Source organism: Pinus tabuliformis, chromosome 6, assembly GCF_031772625.1.
Source record: "Pinus tabuliformis cultivar Carrire ecotype Pingquan chromosome 6, CPIR1, whole genome shotgun sequence".
NCBI classification, from domain to species: Eukaryota; Viridiplantae; Streptophyta; class Pinopsida; order Pinales; family Pinaceae; genus Pinus; species Pinus tabuliformis.
Window position 1 is genome coordinate 613471478 of NC_142292.1, and position 18991 is coordinate 613490468.

At 35.5% G+C, this 18991-nt stretch overlaps 1 protein-coding gene across 1 annotated transcript in view; it reads right to left on the reverse strand.

Annotated features, from left to right (window-relative positions):
* The window catches only part of LOC149260080 (protein LIKE COV 1-like), a 248890-nt gene that overhangs the window by 113855 nt on the left and 116044 nt on the right, over nt 1-18991 (reverse strand). The window contains exons 4-6 of the mRNA XM_089419645.1: nt 17344-17511; nt 17099-17196; nt 16746-16872 (exon numbers count right to left, since the gene is read on the reverse strand). Of these exons, the coding sequence (XP_089275771.1) occupies nt 16746-16872; nt 17099-17196; nt 17344-17511 (393 nt within the window). The remainder of the gene's footprint in view (nt 1-16745; nt 16873-17098; nt 17197-17343; nt 17512-18991) is intronic.

The following is an 18991-nucleotide window of genomic DNA, read 5'->3' on the forward strand; positions in this document are numbered from 1 at the left end:
AGATAGAGTGCTATCAATGTCATAAGGAAGGTCACTACAAAAGTGACTATCCTGAGAATCCAAGGAATAAGAAGAGAGGAAGGGATCAAGCCAACTTTGTTGAAGAAGGAGACTCAAAGAAAGTCAAGTATGAAGAATCCGACATTAGGGACTTCCACTATTAAGTCATTTGCTTTACATAATTTGTTTTATATGTTTTAGAATTTATAGGTTTTTAACATATCTTTGGAAAGGACATTTTTGTATTACTTTAAGTTTGTAGGTTTCACTCAAGCTTTGGAGGGAGCTCCCAACAACTCTCAAAGATAAGTATCTCATGTCTTTGCAGTTTTGGGTTCATGTACTCATTTAGTTTTGATTATATTAAGTACTAATCACCTTTCTCCCTCTGTTGTCTTACCTAGGGAAAAGATCTGAAAAGAGGAGGATCTCTCAAGACAAGGTTAGTCAAGAAACAAAGGTATGCTTTGAATACTTTGATTGAAAGGATTATTCATTTGATGACCTATTACTAACTCTGTTATTACTAGCTGTATTGAATCTTATTGATTCTTGTTTGGGTGATTCATCTCTTGATAAATCTACCCACCCCACTTTTATCTTATTTTTGTAGAACTCTAGACAGGTTCTGGAAAACCCTAACCAAAGGGTTTGCTAGTGTGAATGTCTGAAACCCTAAACTATTTAGGGATATTGTGAAATGCTAGTTGAAGTTTCACTGATGAAGTCGTTTGGGATTTTGGTATGATCAGAAAATCCTAACTTGTTAGGGTTGAGTGATAAGGTCTAAAATCCTGGAACCTTTGAAGTTTTTGGTAATGAAGGGTTTGTTTCTACATTGGAACCCTAGCTCATTGGGGTTTGGTGGAATGTGTGAGCAAGACCCTTACATTGTCTTAGAAATGTTTTCCATGGTATGAGTGTGTTTTCTCTGATCAAACCCGAGTGTAATCAAAATGATTGTGTATCTAACTCTTATTTGATATTATTGTGAAACTGGTTTTCACTAACACATGATATGAAATGTATTTTTCATGGTGATAAAATCTAGGCATATATATAGATATGTCCTTTTGGTTGAAGTCCTAGGTTGGTCTAGGTCAAATGTATTTATGTTATTGGACATATGATATGCTTATGTATGGTTATGAATTCCTAGATATGTGTGCTAACCTAGTCATTGATGGTCATGAGTCTTAGGATTTAATGAAAATCTTTGTCTGTGATTCTAGCATGATGATCTAGGGTGTTGTAGCTAAACCCTAGTGAAGTTAAAATTGTCTAGTATGTATAACAATCTGAAATCTGTTAGATGATTGTTGAAAATGAAAATCTAAGGATTTGCAGTTAAATCCTAGTAGTGACATTGTCTAGTAACAATCTGAGATCTATGTATGTAATGATTGGTGAAATTGTGAAAATGGAATTCTAAGGTTTTGGAATTAAACCTTAGTCAAAGGAAAATCTCTAATGAATGTTGACTATATGATAACTTGAGATTTGTGAAGAGACTGTTGAAATTTAATTTTTGGTTGAGCTTGATGATTGCTTGGAAATCTAGGGTTTGCAAACTAACCCTAGTAGTAGTTGGTCATGTTAGTGGCTGATTGATGGTTGATTGAAAATCTAGGGGTTGGAATTAACCCTAGTGAGAGCTGGTCAGGTTAACGACTATGTTGTGATTAACTTTGATTGATTCTATATGAAATCTAGGATTTGTAAGAATCCATAGTGAGAAGTCTAACATATGTATTTTGTAAGGTTGTTAGATGCTTTATGTATTTTGAAATGTTTCTAGGGTTTGCTTTATGTTCTAGTAAGGTATGTCGTACCTTTGGAAGACAAACAGAAACCCAAGATGGAATAAATGTTGTTATGAAGTAGTCTAGGGAGTATTAAGTCCCTAGCAAGATGTTGAAGAGTGTATGTCTCTTGTTTGTAATTAAGTTTGGGTATCTAATATGAATAAAGTTGAAATGCTTCTGTGATTTTGATATGGCTAACATCATGCTTCTGTAGATTTGGTTGTACTTGCTATTGAAGTTGTGCAGGTACACAATCTTCAACTTGGTGAAGATGCTCATTGATGTGATAAGCATGATGGGGATGATGATAACTCTGATGAAATGGTTGGAAGCCATGAAAGATTCTTCGATGTTGAAAAGAAGAAGTTGATCTCCCGGAGGAAGCATGAATAGAAGAGATCTCCCTAAGATTAAGAGGGAGTCCAGATAAAGAGGTGCTTCCTGGTTGAGAGGGAGGGCATAGCTTGGTATTAATTGAAGAATGAATTTCAGAGGATATGTTGCTACATGAAAAGTAGGAAGGAGAACATATGATAAAGAAATCTTCTGTCAAAGATTCGGTTAATAGTCCTACTATGGAAAGTTGAGAAGCAACATCTGTTCTCTGTAACACCCCAGAGGTTTGTATTTGATTATGTACATGTGAAAGTATATTATTGATTAGGGTTGTGTTTGTACAAGTGAATCTCTCGAAAAAATTAATAGCATGTTGGTTACCAATTAGTTTGATTGGGAGAGGTTGGTCATTCTTGATCTGATGGATCAAGGGGTGTTGAGGCTTTGTGAGTGAAGCATTGCCCGGGATCACATCAGGCTGACACTTTGTGTTGATGTCTGAGTCCCGAAGTTTGAAAGATGGTGTTGTGTATTGAGCTCTGTTTTGCATACACACTTGGATTTTTGGGTTGATGGTAAGCCTGACGATACCTAAAGGGGCTGAAAGCTTGATTCCATCTTAGTCCCACCTGGATAGATTCCCTTGGTTAGGAATCTAGTCCATGGCATTGCGGTGCCTAAACTATTGAGTGATTGTTCAAAATTCAAATAAATTGCCCTGGTCAGGAATCTAGTCCATGGCATTGCAGTGCCTAAAGTTCTTCACGGTTCATATAGTTTGAGATCCTCCATTGTAAATGTACATTATGAATACCTCCCTAGTTAAGAGGGAGTGTTGGAAAAAATAACTATGTTCGGTCTTCAATAATGTACTTGAGTCATCATGTAATGTACTTGTCAAAAGAATAAAGAAAAGAATTTTTTTTATTATTATTGTGACTTAATAAAGCATGGGTTTCATGCTTGGGTCACCATGTTTTAGGTCAAAATCTCCATTGAGGACTTCTAGGATTTATTCTGAATCTATAGAATTATTGTACATTTAAAGAGACCTTTCTTGGGCTTTTGAATCAATGTAAAAAGTTTTAGTATAGAGTCAAATATGAATTATGGAACCTCCACAACATGTCGCCCTAAGGGAAGATCAAGTCAGCCTATGACCCTATTCCACCCCACAAGAAGCCTATAAAAGGAAGGACATCGAATTCATTTGAAGCATCACTTCTCATCAAGTTCGAATTCTCTTTACCGAACAGAAGTGCAAAAATCTCTTGTTGCTAGGTAGAGGTGCGAAGTTCTCTTATTGTTGGGCAGTGAAAGTGAATGCGAGTTTGGGTGAGTCTAAGGAGACAAGTAAAATCGAAATTTTGGTGGTGGTCTCTCTTTGTTTCATGCTCTGGATTGGGAGATCGAAGTCTTCCGAGTTGGATTGTTGTCGAAAGTTGTTAGTTGATGCAAGTTGTTGCATAGTCAAAGTTGCTAGGAAGAGGTCAAATTTTTGGAGGCTGACTTGGTGTGGAGGGAAGGTCTGGTCTTGGTCTAGGATGAAGAGTCTCAAAGAATAGTATTGAAAGGAAGAATTACTTTGAATGGGTTTTCCCCTCGAGGGGGGTTTTGCCCTAGCACATGCCTACATCTTATGTCCATTGTTTTATGTACTGCTACTTTTGGTAATTGCTTGATGAACTAAAGAAAGAAGATATAAGGAATCATAATAATAAGAAACATCACAAGTAATTATCAAGATCAAGAAAATCTTTACTGCCTTTCCGATTTTCCAACACCCAACCTACCTTGGATGCCACTGGTTGGAAAAAAAATATCCATAGTCGGGCAAAGAAGGCCATTGCTAACTTTTGGTACTATTTTGGCATACCTTTCCACTCTGCCAGAGGTTCTTATCGACAAGCTATCATTGATGCAGTTGCTATTGCAGGTCCAGTATTCAAAGCCCCTTCATCAGAGAGCCTTAGGACAGATTTTTTGTTAGAGAGTATTGAAGATGTCATGCTTGTGCTATCTGAGTTTCGTTCATCATGGGTAGAAACAGGTTACACCATCATGAGTGATGGATGGACAAATCAGAGGAATAGAACTTTAATATATTTCATTGTATCTTGTCCAGCTGGCACAATGTTTCTCAAATTAGTGGATGCCTTAGAAAAGGTTAAGACTACCCAACTTATTTGTGAAATGATGGAGGAAGTCGTTCAAGAAGTGGGAGAAGAACATGTTGTACAAACTGTCACCGAGAATGCAGCTAATTATATGGTTGATGGTAGAATTTTTTAGATTAGGCACCCCACTATTTTTTGGACCTCTTATGCTGCCCATTGCATAGATTTAATGCTTGAGGGCATTGATAACCTTCATTGGATACATGATGTTGTGGAGAAGGAAAAATCCATAACCAAATACCTGTACAACCACACTATACTCCTAAACACCATGAGAGAATACATTGAAGGTAAAGAAATTGTTCGACCTGCAATGACTAGATTTGCAACAAACTTCATATCTTTGCAATCTATGGATAAGCAAAAGATAAATTTGAAGAGGATGTTCTTGGGACCTTAGTGGATGACATCTAAATATTCCAAGGCCATTGAAGGCATTGAAATTGTTCCACTTGTGTTTAATGACGGTTTGTGGAAAGATGCCGAAGAGATTATTGATGTGACGGAGTCCCTTGTCAAGAGTTCTCAAGTATTTCAAGTCTTTTAACTTTTTCATTTTTAAAATTTCATTTCAAGATTCTTTTTTATTTCAAAGTTTCATATTTCATTAGATTTGAAAGCTTGAACTTTCAGGATAGTTGATGGTGACAAACCCACTATGGGTTCCATTTATGAGGTGATGGATCTCACAAAGGAGGCCATCAAAAGAAGATATGGGGATGAGGAGGCAAAGTATCTGCCTCTTTGGGACATTATTGATGCACGTTGGGATAGGCAATTGAATTCCCCCTTACATCTTGTTGGGTACTTCTTAAACCCACCGTATGTTTATGATAAGAGAAAATTTAATGAGGATGGGGAGGTTGGCAGAGGACTTATGACATGCATTGAAAGGTGCTTCCCTGATCCAGAATTTCAAAGTCGTGTCTTTGCCCAACTATAGGATTATAGGGCACCAGCTAAATTATTTGCCTATACCAGTGCTATACGAGAAAGGACTAAGATGTTGCCAGGTACCCTTTGAGGCTTGAAGGATTCATTAATTCATTAAATTTGTTTAAACTTTATTTTGTATGTTAAATGTTTTATTAATTTTTGTTTTCTTTCAAGTTTTTACTATTTAGTATTTAGTACTTACTACTCACGAATACTTGCAACTTGCTAGCTCTTTGGTGGCAAAACTTTGGTAGTGATACGCCAGATTTGAAGAGATTTGCCATTCGAATCTTAAACCAACCATGCAATGCTTTAGGTTGTGAACGCAATTGGAGCATGTTTGAGAAAATACATTCTAAGAAGCGCAACCAATTGACACAAAAGCGCTTAAATGACCTAGTATTTGTTCATTACAATCTACGACTTCGCAACAAGCAAATACTAGGTGAGAGCTTGAATTTGAAGGTTTCATAATCCAATTTGCACTTTAAATTTTAAACTTTAAAGTTCAAACTTTAATGCACATTTTATTGTTTCAATGTCTCATGATAATGACAAGTTTGGATCATTCACCAATCGACCTTGAAGAGATAGATCTGCGAACTAAAAATGCATCAGATTGGGTCCTATTGTTGCACAAAGTGTCTAGGCACCACGACAACGCTCAGAGTAAGGGCTGACACTCTTAATCCTTACTCACTCCGTTTAGACTCTCTCTTAGGCAAGTCAAGGGGGGTAGTCCCTAAGGTAAATGGATGAGAAAGCCTGTGGATCACGGGCTCTAGAAGATTTTAATGATGGACAACCTGGTGAATCTAAATGAGTCTCAATTAATTCAGATGAATAGATTAAATGCTAATGTAACCAAAACACGACCACAACATAGAAACAATTATAGACCAATGCCTTTAATTTGAATTAACCATAGATTAAGTAAACAAGTTATCCAGAACAAATTTCCAATATGTGACGAATAATGACAATCATGAATAATCAGAATAAACACCCAAAACTGTAACATGCAAGAGATTCTAGATTTAAAATAATTTTCACTAACTTCCCAGATCTAGGATTAATCAACTTTCTCCTATAGTCAATGTAAACTTTTAAAACATTTATCCCACTCTGACCATAGAAGAATATGCATTTAATAACACTAAGGAACTTCAAATTTAAATCTTAATTATTCCTTAGGTAATAACTAAAGAAGTAAAACAAATCAACGGGTTAAAAAAAAAAATCAAATTTTTAAATGGGCCATAGGCCACATTAAAAATTTTAATGTTTAAGCATAAATCCCTTTATTTATTTTAACTCCTTAGTCACAGAATCTTTGTAGAAAAAAATTTAATCTTTTAGTGTTTTTAAGATTTTTTAGGATTTATAAAATGTTATGATTTTTAATGAATTTTTTAAATTAGAAATAGAAAAAAGTAAAATGTCAAAAGGTTAGTTTTTTAAAAGTTTTTTTTTTTTTAGATTTTTTTTAATGTTTAGAACTTTTTAGATTTTTTTTAGATTTTAATTTCCTTTTTTTTAGAATTTAGAAATGTTTTAAAATTTTAAATTTTTTTAGGAGTTTTACAGATTTTTATGTGAATAAAAATTAAAATCAAAATCATAAAAAGAAATTGAAAAAAAATAAGAAAATCAAAATCAAAATAAAAAATCAAAACAGCTTGAATTTTCTTTTTGAATTTCGATGAATCTAACTAAAACTCTTGTTTACATGAAAGTGAGAATAAAATAAAATAAAAAGGTAACTAACACTAAAACCTAAACCAATATACAAAAGAGATGAAACTTAAAAAATAGAAAATCGAATGAATAAAAAATAAAAGAACTAAACCTAAACTATGTGAAGTAACATAAAAAAAAGGGGAATCGACTTGCTGTTGTTTGATGTTGTGCAAGTTTGTGTTCGACGGCGGAAGGAATTCAAGCCGGAACAGAAGGGAAATGGAGATGGACTACACGGAGCAGCGAGGAGAGAAGGCAGCAGATAGCGAGCGTTATAGCAACATGAGGGTTAAGGACGCAGCGTGAGGGGTGAGGGATTTGTTTTGCAGGACGTGTGGAGAGCGGACAGCACAAAGGAATGTGGGTGAGACTGACAATTCGAAGGGATGGAGTTGTGTGATGGAGTAGCGAATGGAGATGGGCAGAAACATAGGGAAAGGGAGCAGATGGGCAGCATTTAGGAGTTTCAAGCAGCAGCAAAGGGAGATATGACGGCTGCAAGGGTTTGGATTGAGCAATGGGTAGCGTGGATGGACAGTGAGAAGACTGCAACGGATCGAGCTCGAGGGTGATGAAGAATGGACGTGGGTATTTCCTGTTGCAGGTGAGCAGAGAAGGAGCAACGATGGAGCTAGTTGTGTGAGGGAAATGAGGGTTCACTCTTTGCTTGTTTGCTGTGTATGCAGGTTTGCTGGAGCAGAAGCTTGGACTTGAGCAGCAGATCAAATGCAGAGGGTATGGCAGCAAAAGAGAACTGCGTGAAGACAGAGGAAAAACTCAGGCAGACAAAAATTTCCAGATCTAAAAAAAAAGAATTAAAACCCAAACTTAGACAACAAAAATTTTCTTTCAAATTTTTTCCAGAAAACCCGAGGCAGCAAAGGAACTGCATTCAGAAAACGAATTTCACACCGATATGTTTTAATGCTTCAGATTTCCCGGAAATTTTGATTAAAATGATATATTCATGCTTAAGATTTTCAGTGAAACCCTCACAAAATTTCCAATAAAAATTTAAATTTAAAACCCTTGGACTGCAAACCTCTGGATAGAATCCCTGCAAAAAATGACTCTGACAAACCCCAGAGATCCAGATCTTACCCTCCAGGGCCTAGATCTGGACTCTGCACAGTTTTCTGCTTCAGATCTATAGTTGCAGGACAAAAAGAAACACCCAAACAACTATACAATGACCCAAAAAACTAAAACCCAAAAAACCCAAGTCAGAAAACTGAAGAAAATTATAGATCTATGTACATAAATGGCAAATTTGTCAGATCTAGGGAGTGTGAGTCCGACTCCGCTCCCAGATCTGATGATCTGAGGCTCTCAACAGCCAGATCTAACGATTTAGCACAAAAAAATAAATAAATAAATAAATTTTGAATTTTAGAGGAGGTACTAAGCTCAAAACCCTTCATGCATCACCCATAAAAAATATCTTATGATAAGCACGGGATCAAATTTAAGCTGGGCTCTTTAGAAAACACGAATCGGGAATTGGCTGATTCAACCGAGAACTTCCCCGAACGTGTGATGATCTAAAAAATCAAGACTTTCCTGCAAAACTCAATTTAACCATCAACGTAGAGCGAGAAAACGATAATAAAATTCAAATAAATAGAGATACCTGCTATTATATTCAAAACTTAAATTATCATTCAAACCCCAGTGATTGAGTAAGATACATGTACTCAAATCACTCTTCAGAAAGCTATCATCAATGGCTAAAAAGAAATCTATGCATGAAAATGACACATCTTACAGTACTTCCACGAAGAGTAACACCACCATAAATTAACCCCAAAGTCTTTCTTTATTGCTCATATAAAGATTACAAGAGAGCTTTTCGCTTAGCACACGATAAAAAGATTGGATGATCTCGATTCTCAACTGACAAATGACCTCCTATTTAAAGATAAATCTTCCAATGGCTAATTCGAGTGATCCTCGTCAAAGCAATCTCGACCGTTGATGAAGATCAAAATTTCTTTTAATCTCATTCGTCGAAATTTTAACTTATCGAGGAAATTTTGAATTTTTCAATTAAATGCATTTTAATTAATTTTTGAATTAATTTTCTCAAAATTTTGACTTTGACTTAACCCTAGGGACCAAGGGCTTAAACTTTAGCAAAATAGTTAATTTACTTTAGTCTTTGGACCTCTTTTAATTTTTAAAGGACCAATGAATTTTGCCTTCGAAGAATTTAAATTTACCTAGGACCTAAAATTAATTAAATTTCTGGCTTAGGATTTTAATTAATTTTGGCCAGAAAATTTAATTAATTAACCTATGAGGGGATAAATTATTTTTCCAACCCTCAGGACACTTTACATCATGATTTTCACATTTTTTACATCACAAGGGGGAAAACCCATCTGAAAAGGACCCTCACAGACTACCCAGTTCTGCGACACAAATATAATCTAGCAGATCAAGCAATTTGTAATAAAATAACCTAACCAAATAGTTAGGATTATTCCCAAATCACTTTTACATAGACTCGATCTAGAACACTAGGACTCCCCTAAGATCCCAGTGACAAAATCCACTCCGGCTTTGGGGTAAGGCTGAAGGAAAACTCTGTCGACCATCCAAGAATGGATCGGTGAGACAAAAAACCTCTCGGAATGTAGATCATCACCAGAAAATTAGGTTTACCTAGGCAATTACATACACGACACGAATAAGCTGAGATTATTTACAATTTACACATGCAGAAAGGGTTCACAATATAACATGATGATCAGGTTGATGATGATAGTTGAACGACACGGACACGTTGATCAGGCACTATCCCTTTTGCGAGAAAAAGGGGGTGTACTGCTATGGGTCGTTGACACGTAGTGGTCAATAGGTCCAATTAGAGGACGCTCCTTTTTTAAGCCTACATGACTTGGAGAACTTTGAGAGTCAAGCAAGTGAAGGAGTGGCAGGAATCGCTTCTAGTTCTCACTCTTAGAGTCTTAGACTCTTAGTTACTGAATTTTCACTGATTAGTATGCAATATTTTGTAGCCTTTTAAAAGCAAATGCTTTTGGTTCTATGTAATCATTGATTAGGAGTCAAGACTTAGTACTTTGGATCATGTTTGGACTCATAACATATATGAGATACTTATTCATTCATGATATTTTGGACATCTATTATATTATGCATTGTCTAAACATGGCTTTATTGAATATCAATGAAAAATGTTTTTTTAATTCAATATATGTGTATATCTTTATTTATTGAATTCACTGATTCTTTTCCGATTTTTTCCCACTCCGACTAAAACTCTTCGCTATTTTGCCTCGCCAATTTATTGCCGATTCTGAGTCTAGTAACATTGGCATAACTTTTGCATCCGAACTCCGATTAACACGATTCTTGCACGTTGGAAAGGTCTTCGAGTGTAGAACAACGTCACCAGGTTTGACAATTAAGTGAAAAAAAATTATCCCTAAAAACATTATTTAAAGCCTCAAACTAGCCCTGGAAGGTTCTAGAACCCACATTTCCAAACTTAGTGCCACCAATAAAACTGCTCCTGTACGCTGATTCCTTCATTTTTTCCACTCTAAAAGCATCAAGATGGATGACAAATTATATAGTGATCCAATCTGGATCAATTTCCCTCACACAATTGAGAATAACAAACCATGCTTATGAGATGTGTATGTGAGATTTGACATATTCTATTTGATAAATACTCCAGAATTGATCAAGAAAGCAAGGATGTGATGTCAAGTTCAAAGTCTGCAAAGGTGGAAGGCGTCTCACTTTCCTACTCTTTCAGTTTCATTTCTACTCAATCCAAAACGGTTTTATAAGAAACAAAAAAAGAGATGTGGAGTTAATGCAAAATTGGAACACCCTTATTAAGTACATGCTATCATGATTATTGCACTGCTATATGGATTGAATTGCGGGAGTATTTAAGATCAACGGATCAATTTGCTTTTGTGAACGATTTATGTAACAAATTGTCATTGGGACCCATAAACTTATGGGAATAAGATGAAGCAATCAATCCCTTGTTTCATCGATTTCTTATTTGTTTGCTTTCACATATAACTTTAAAACCCTTCACTTATTTGAATATTTTAAGTTTTTATTTTAATTTATATTTACCTATGCTGCACAGGAAGCACTCCCAGGAGTTGGGGACACTGTAGCATATACCCCCTCGATTTCAGCATGTAACGAATAAAATATATATATAAATAACGTAAAATAATGTAAATGATAATAAACATAAATAATTATTAGTTAATTAGTAATTAGGTTGAAGAGGCATGTCTAAATGAGACATGACTCTTCATGAAGAGACACTTGCCTGATATATAAGCAAGCCTCTCGTTCTCATTGTAAATCATTCTTAATCATTCTTATTCACATAATTAATATATAATATTTTTATCCTCATGGATATCTTCATATTCCAAGTCTTCTGGAGTAATTAATCTAAAGAAGGAACTTTGTTCGCTTCATTGGTATCAGAGCCTCGTTCTCCGGTCACCGGCCCTTGGCCATCAATCGTCATCAACCTTGTTGTTGTCATAATTGAAGCGTTTCCCTACACATTGGGAGATTCTCCATTTTTCAGGCCTTTGGCCATATCAAGAAACAACCAAAAAAAAAATACTATATAAATCCTTTGGGGATTCGTTGGGTTTTATTCACGGTTTATTGCAGGTCTAACCTAGCTGCAGTCGTGAGCACCCTTTTTAAGCCTTCAGTCCTCAAAGAGCAAATCTCTAAGCAATAAATAGCCTAAACGGAAGTGTGGATTTTCTTAGGAGCAGGAACAGTAACCTAAGTTGCAAAACGTGTGATCTTTTTATCCATCTCTGTGGTTTCGGCCCTCTAGGGCAATAACTCTGTCCATAAGGGTTGTTTATTCATCTTTGAACCAACAAAGAAGCTTCGCTATCCCCTGCGGCCTTGTAACCTCTCCGGACTTGGTATATGATTGAAGAAGGACATCTAAAATCAAGGAAAAATTTGTTGGGAATTCACCTCTCAATTTTGGAGCTCCTAAAAGGTATCCATGTGGTTTTCTTCCTGAAATAATTGTGGCCTAATCTTCATTGCGCACGCTGGTTGTTCTGAGGATTTGTCAAGGGGTTTTTTTGTCATTACTTAAAGGTCTGTGGTCCAAAATTCTGAACATTGAATGTCCGCACAAACAACGACAACTTGTTCGATCCACAACCAAGTCCACCGAAAGTGCCATCAGTAAACTACAGAAGGGTTTCATAACTGGCGAACCGTAAAGTTATTTACACTATAATTACATATTTTGGGGTTCCATATGAACAAGTAGTTAGGATAAAGTCACAATGCTTCATCATATAACCATTGGTTATAAAAAACAACAACTCCGGCTAAATTCACATTGCTTCTAAAAAGATTCGAAACTCTCATATCGTTTTGCTTTCCATAAAATAAATTCTTAAGGGAATATAATCTACTAATATTTCAATTAAACAAATTGCATAAATAAATAAACATTATATGCAGAGATAAAGAAAAGCGAAGATTATAAGTCGAATCATTACAAGTATAGAATTATAAAGGTGAAAAAGTGAGGAAGTGGAAAATATTATATTTTAATAATGTCTTATTGAAAATATTAAAGTGTCTAAAAAAGGTGAGGAAGTGAATATAAAGTATCTTTTCATACAAAAAAAAGGAACAGTTATAAAAAGGTATTATAAAAATTGGAAAATTTGTGAAGGTATTTATAAAGGTTAAAAAAAATTATACTCCTAAAAAGTACATTAAGGGGTATATTTTGTGAAATAAAGAGAAGATTCATAAAGTTAAATAGATTAAGAGAATATATCATATATAAAAAAAAAATATAAATATAATAAATATATATATATATATATATATATATATATTAAGAAAAAGGGAGAATATATATTAAAAAAAAGGGGGAAATAAAAAAAAAGTGAAAAAAAAAATATGGAATCTCTAAGTAATAAACAAAAACAACTCCAAAGAGATGTAGAACAAGTAATCACAATACTTAAGCGACAATATGCTGAGGAGAAAGAGAGAAGGGAATCCCTACTCCATTCTCTACATTCATCATCACTCCCGCAGAATGATGTAATCCAATGTACTGAGAAAGTGCAAGAAAATCAAGAGAATGGCAAAATAGTCAAAATCCAGCAAAACAAGCAAGCGTTAGAACACGAACATAAAGATCTTGTGGATATGCATTACAAAGAAATAATGGAAAAGGACCACGTCGAAAAATTACTAGCGCAAGTGAAGAAGACTAAGGTCACAAAGAAAGAACTCAAGAAGCATTTATCAGAACAAGAAGAGGAAACCTTGCGTTTAAAGAACCTTAATAAAAATTTATTAGAACAAATCAGAGATCTAAAAGATGAAAATCTTAAAATTCAAAACATTGAAAATAAGGTTGATAAATCAGAAATCAAAGAACTTTTATGACTGAAAACCCATAATCAAAGTCTACTCACTCAAATTAAGAAACTTAAGGATGATAAGAAGGCATTAAAAGATAAGTTAGAACAATTCACTCAAGAAGAAGTATCGAAATCTATAGTCGCAACAGTTCAAGTTGAAAATAAGGGAAAAAATATTGATCCAGTGAATATGACTATTCAAGAAGACAAGTCAATTGAAGAAACGACACGCTTAGATGTTGCAGTTCAAATAATGAACATCCCAAGTGAATGTTCCATAACCAACTCAACAACATATTCGCCAGAAGAAAATATAAAAATTGACACATGCCCAATAAGGAAAAGTCAAACCAAAAAAGTTCCCTATCGGCATCTGAATCACGAGATTAGACAACTCAACCAAGCTATGTATCGAGACCATTCAAACCAGAAACAACAAATTGATGTTTCAAAGAATAATGACGTAACATCAATCCAGTCTTATGCTAACAAGTCGTTACAAAATTCCAATGATCAGAATACTACACAGAAAATTAATCTAGGATGGTCTGATCCCTTCTCAGTGCGACAGTTTTGTTTGTCACTAAGAAGATCATATCGGCTTGTATCAATGAAGATGATTGTTCCGAGAGAGAAAGTCATTCGAAGCCGAAAAAGAGATCAAGCCTTTCTCATGGACAAGCTTTGAGGACAAAGCTTTTTCAAGAAGAAGGCAATGTAATGAATAAAATATATATAAATAATGTAAAATAATGTAAATGATAATAAGCATAAATAATTATTAGTTAATTAGTAATTAGATTGAAGAGGCATGTCTAAATGAGACATGACTCTTTATGAAGAGACACTTGCCTGATATATAAGGAAGCCTCTCGTTCTCATTGTAAATCATTCTTATTCATTCTTATTCACACAATTAATATATAATATTTTTATCCTCATGGATATCTTCATATTCCAAGTCCTCTGGAGCAATTAATCTAAAGAAGGAACTTTGTTCGCTTCACTCCATTCCTGGAAGCATTTGAACTGGGATAAAACACTCCAAAATCGGCAGGAGTGGTTCAGAGAGCTTTGACAGCATGGGGGAAGATTTTAAGGGGCACACTACTCCCAATCATGTTCCCAAGATGTTCCCCTCTGTCAGGACAACCCAGAGGTTCACAGCCTATCAGCAAGCACCCAGTCAAAAATTTCTTACAAAACTTATTTACTTCACTGTTTGGGTATAAAGGTTTACTAGTTTTTGTACTAAGTGCCAATTCTGCAACTCCAGATCGAATTTGAGCTCTTGGTTCCCTAAACAATAGTTCTCTTCACTAATTTCAAAGTGTAATAGTACAGATCAGCAAGGTTATGTTGCTGATCTAAGTCTGATTTGTGAGGCAGTTCATCATACTCAGTAGCTTTTGTCATATGCCAGACTTGCCCTTGCAGGTGTGAAGTGTTTTAGTAAAGATATATTGCAGATTGCAGCAGCTCTTAGCTAGTTCAAAGTCTGTTTGTAGGAACTCCTTGTCAATTTTTCACTTCAAACATTTAGGGTTTCCCCATTTGAGTTAGAACACAGTAGCTTCAAAATGAGAGAGATTGTGAGAGGTAACATTGGCACTTTCCTAAATGCCCATTCATCCCCTCTGGACTGCAATTCCTCAAGGGTCATTTCGAGTAATAACAGATCTGGTCTAGCGGTTTTAACTTCCAATAACTATAGTGCCAAATCTTGACAAGGGTTGTGGTGGAGATGCATCTTATGAACATTGACTGCTCAAAGATAGCATTTGCTAATATCAATTTACAATGTCAGCAGTGTATTCATAGCTAGAAAATCCTATCAAACAACTGAGACAACTGGCACTTCAGATATGTGACAAACATATTTCAACTTCTGCATCAAACCGTCTTGCACATTGTCCTGTATTGTCAATGTCTTGGCTTATCAATGTTCCACAGTTGGGTTTTTCAGACTTCAGACTTCCAGATTGTTTTGCAGTGCGATTTTGGACTTGCAACACCCACAACCTTGCATTTGCAGACTTTTGAAAGGCACAAAAAATCAGGCTTGCGCACTGTAGCCAACCAGGAAATCAAGCTCTGGCTCTGCAGGAAATTGGTCCATTTGTGGACTGTGGACAACTCAGAACCAAAATTTAACTAAGTTCTGGTGAAGCCTGTCAGCATTGGCCTAAATACACTGGTATCAACTTTGATCACCTAACTTCAAAAAAAGCTCAAGAATTGGTGTATGGAAACTCAAATTTTCGTCTTTAATCCCAGTAGCAACCATAATACCTTAGTGGACACCTATAATGTAGGTTTATGGCAGTTGACAAAAATTACGAGAATAGAGAGCTGCTTTTGGTGGTTTTGCAAGAGAATGCACAATATGCCAGATGACTGAGTCCCCACCAATGGACCTATTGACTAGGGTTAGACAAGTGGCTCTAGCTCATTTAGCAATCCTCCCAGTGCATAATATGAGGCAGAAGGCACGGTTCCAAATAATGACTTTGCTTATTTGATTATTGTCTACTGGACTGAAAACTCTAGCTTATTTGTATTTCATAAGTTTGTAATTGGGAACATTGTAAATGTAAATTTTATTATTTTAAATGAAATCCAATATAGTATCACTTTTTTGGAGTTGGGAGTCAGGACTTACTTTACCTGTTGCACAACAATCCATATATGTCTGTCACATAACACATTATATGCACAAATATGATTATTTTTATATTTGGAATTTGTTTATTTATTTCTAATTTCATAGCCCTATTTTTTGTATCCAAAACCTTCTGAGCCCACTACTATTTTCCCTTTCTTTTTCTCACTTCCGTTTTCTGGTAACATAGGAGATGTTCATGAGTGCTAACATAGCATTCTATTTAGTAGGAACTTGAGAAATCAACAATATAAATGTGGTTCAAAATGGCACAGAATGCTTATGTCAAATGTACAAAACAACACATTATCATTTCCATTGAAGTAACTGCCATCAAGTATACTCTGTGTTTGAAGAAACAACATCATCTCTTAAACTATGATCAGCTGAGCTATGGTTTTGCTTAAATCCACAGCTATGAATAATATAAAAAGTGTAAGAACAAACTCTTGAAAGAGACTATGCTTAACTGGGATATTCATTTAATTGTATCAGCGAAATCTGAAAGTAGAGATGAAATATACAAACTATGCTTTGGATATATAGTTCATAAAATGACATGTTTATTCTCTCAAAATGAAATCAAAGTAGTTCTATCATTTCCAGAATCGCATAAAATGGCCAAGAGAAAGGATTAGGAAACTTAACAACTTACCAATGCCTTCCCGTACAGACAAGTTTGGTCTGATCACATCCCTTGAATTGATAAGAAATATGTCCCCAATGTATAGATGGTTTGTAGGAACATATACACAGAAAAGCTCCTCCTCACCCACATCATTCTGAGAATCAGAGCAGGAAAAAAATACACGTGTTTCAGATAACCAACACGATGAATCTATCCTTGCTGTTCCAAATATACAAACATCAGAATGAAAAGTCTATTGTCATGCGATGAAACAGGGATTCAAGTTTAAGAAATGAAACTGTCTTTTACAAACAACAAAATTTTATATATCTGATGGCAGTTAGACAATACAGAATACACCAGGGATTTTAACTTTGTACCTGGAGAGCAACTGAGGAAGTGATAAATCCAAAAGCATATTCTCCCATACGTGGGTGCCTTATTATAGCCACTTCTTTGAATGCCTGGGTATTTCGATCTGGTGATACAAAAATAAAACACATTATATGGCTTAACTTCCCAATATTGGCATTCCATATCTGCTCAACTATGAACAAGAAAGAAAGCAAGTTCACAAGAGAATATTCAGTAACCTACAAGAAGAATGTAAACACAGTTTTATTACCAGGTGATATGGCTGCACTTATTTGCTTGGATGCAGAATAGATATGCTTGACAAGAGGCATTCGCTTGATTATCCACTCCCCAAACCAGAGAACAGAAGCTCCCATCCATGATGAGACAGAAACACCAACCAAGAAGATGAAGACTAACGAAGTTGCAAAGCCTAACCCTGAAAACAAGTCAAAAATATTAACCTTCAAAATGAAGCCTACTAAGTTCTAGCATCAACGTAAACTGTGGGTGAAACAATTCATAAAGTTTCATTTTGATGATCGGAAAGGATATAAACTATCTATAACAATAACATGAACACATAAAGGAAACCAAGATTGACCTAATAATAAGAAAGCGAAAGATTTATTATAAAGGGTTACCAGCTAGTCAAGTCACTCGACTTTATGAATGTGGGATAGATCGAGAAAAACATTAAAGTGAAATAAAGCATAAAAGCACAAAATAATGTAATAAACATAATTATACCAAGCTTAACAAAAAACAATAATGATAATAAATAGTAAATAATAATTAGATAATAAAGGTCTGTTACCACTCAAACTCGCAGGAGGGCCTAAAGGGACAACTGCTAGATCAAGGGCAACAATGGATACTTAGCCCACTATCACCTCAGCTAAGACTCTCTACTCTTTACGGACTTTCACCGATGGGAGGAGACCCATTATATGGAAGTCCCTTGTGAAGGATGAATCAACAAATGGATGTGAAGTGACCTTAATGATCCTTTTCCTAGAAGGGGGTTAACGATGGAGCTTGCTTGCTCTTCGAGCAAGGTACAAAGCTTTCTAGGAGGAGGTGAGGATTTAGTGGCTCTTTAAAATTAAATTTTCGAAAGTATGGTACCACATGGGACCAAGTGGACCCATCCTAGGTTAAAGGGAAATAATTTAGCAACCAATGATGATCTTAACACAGACAAGGAAGGGGAAAGGATCAAACAAAATTTTTCACTTATAGGTGTCAAATGAGGTACTGTTGAAGAAAGTGTAACTAGGTTCGGTCTTCATAAATGTAATTTTGATATTTGTATTTATAAAAAAAAGAAATATTATTTTTTTTATTTATATCAATGAGTTTCTTGCTCATTGAATAGGTCTAGCACATGTTAAAGTGTTATAGGGAAGTCAAAGAGTCAAAAGAAATGATGAAGACCCTTAAGGGCATGTTACACCATGTATATAATTGTATTAGAGTCAAAAGAATACCTCCAAGAAAAGTCACAAATCTCCTCCATGCAACGACATCACCAAAGAAGCAAATCCGAAGTATAAAATGATAAGTCAGCCTCAAGTCTACAAGTCGGCCTAGAGGAGGGACAGACCTCTATATATAGAGGTTGTCCACTCCAACAACAAGCATCAAGTACCTCTGAAATCAGCGAGATAAGAAGACGAGTAAAGGGTGGAAAAGAAGCATAGAAAGGAGCCTCTAATGCAGCGAAGGAAGAAGGAAATATACCGAGCCTTAGAGGACTGTCCTAAGGCCTACTACAACCACACATGCAAAGATATAGAGGGTCTCTCTGCTGTCATAGCAGCCCTACTTCATTCATCCATATCTCATTGTTTGGGCTAGATACTAGGCCTATAAGGCCTCTCACTCAAGCGAAGAAGGAGCTCACTCAAGAGAAGAAT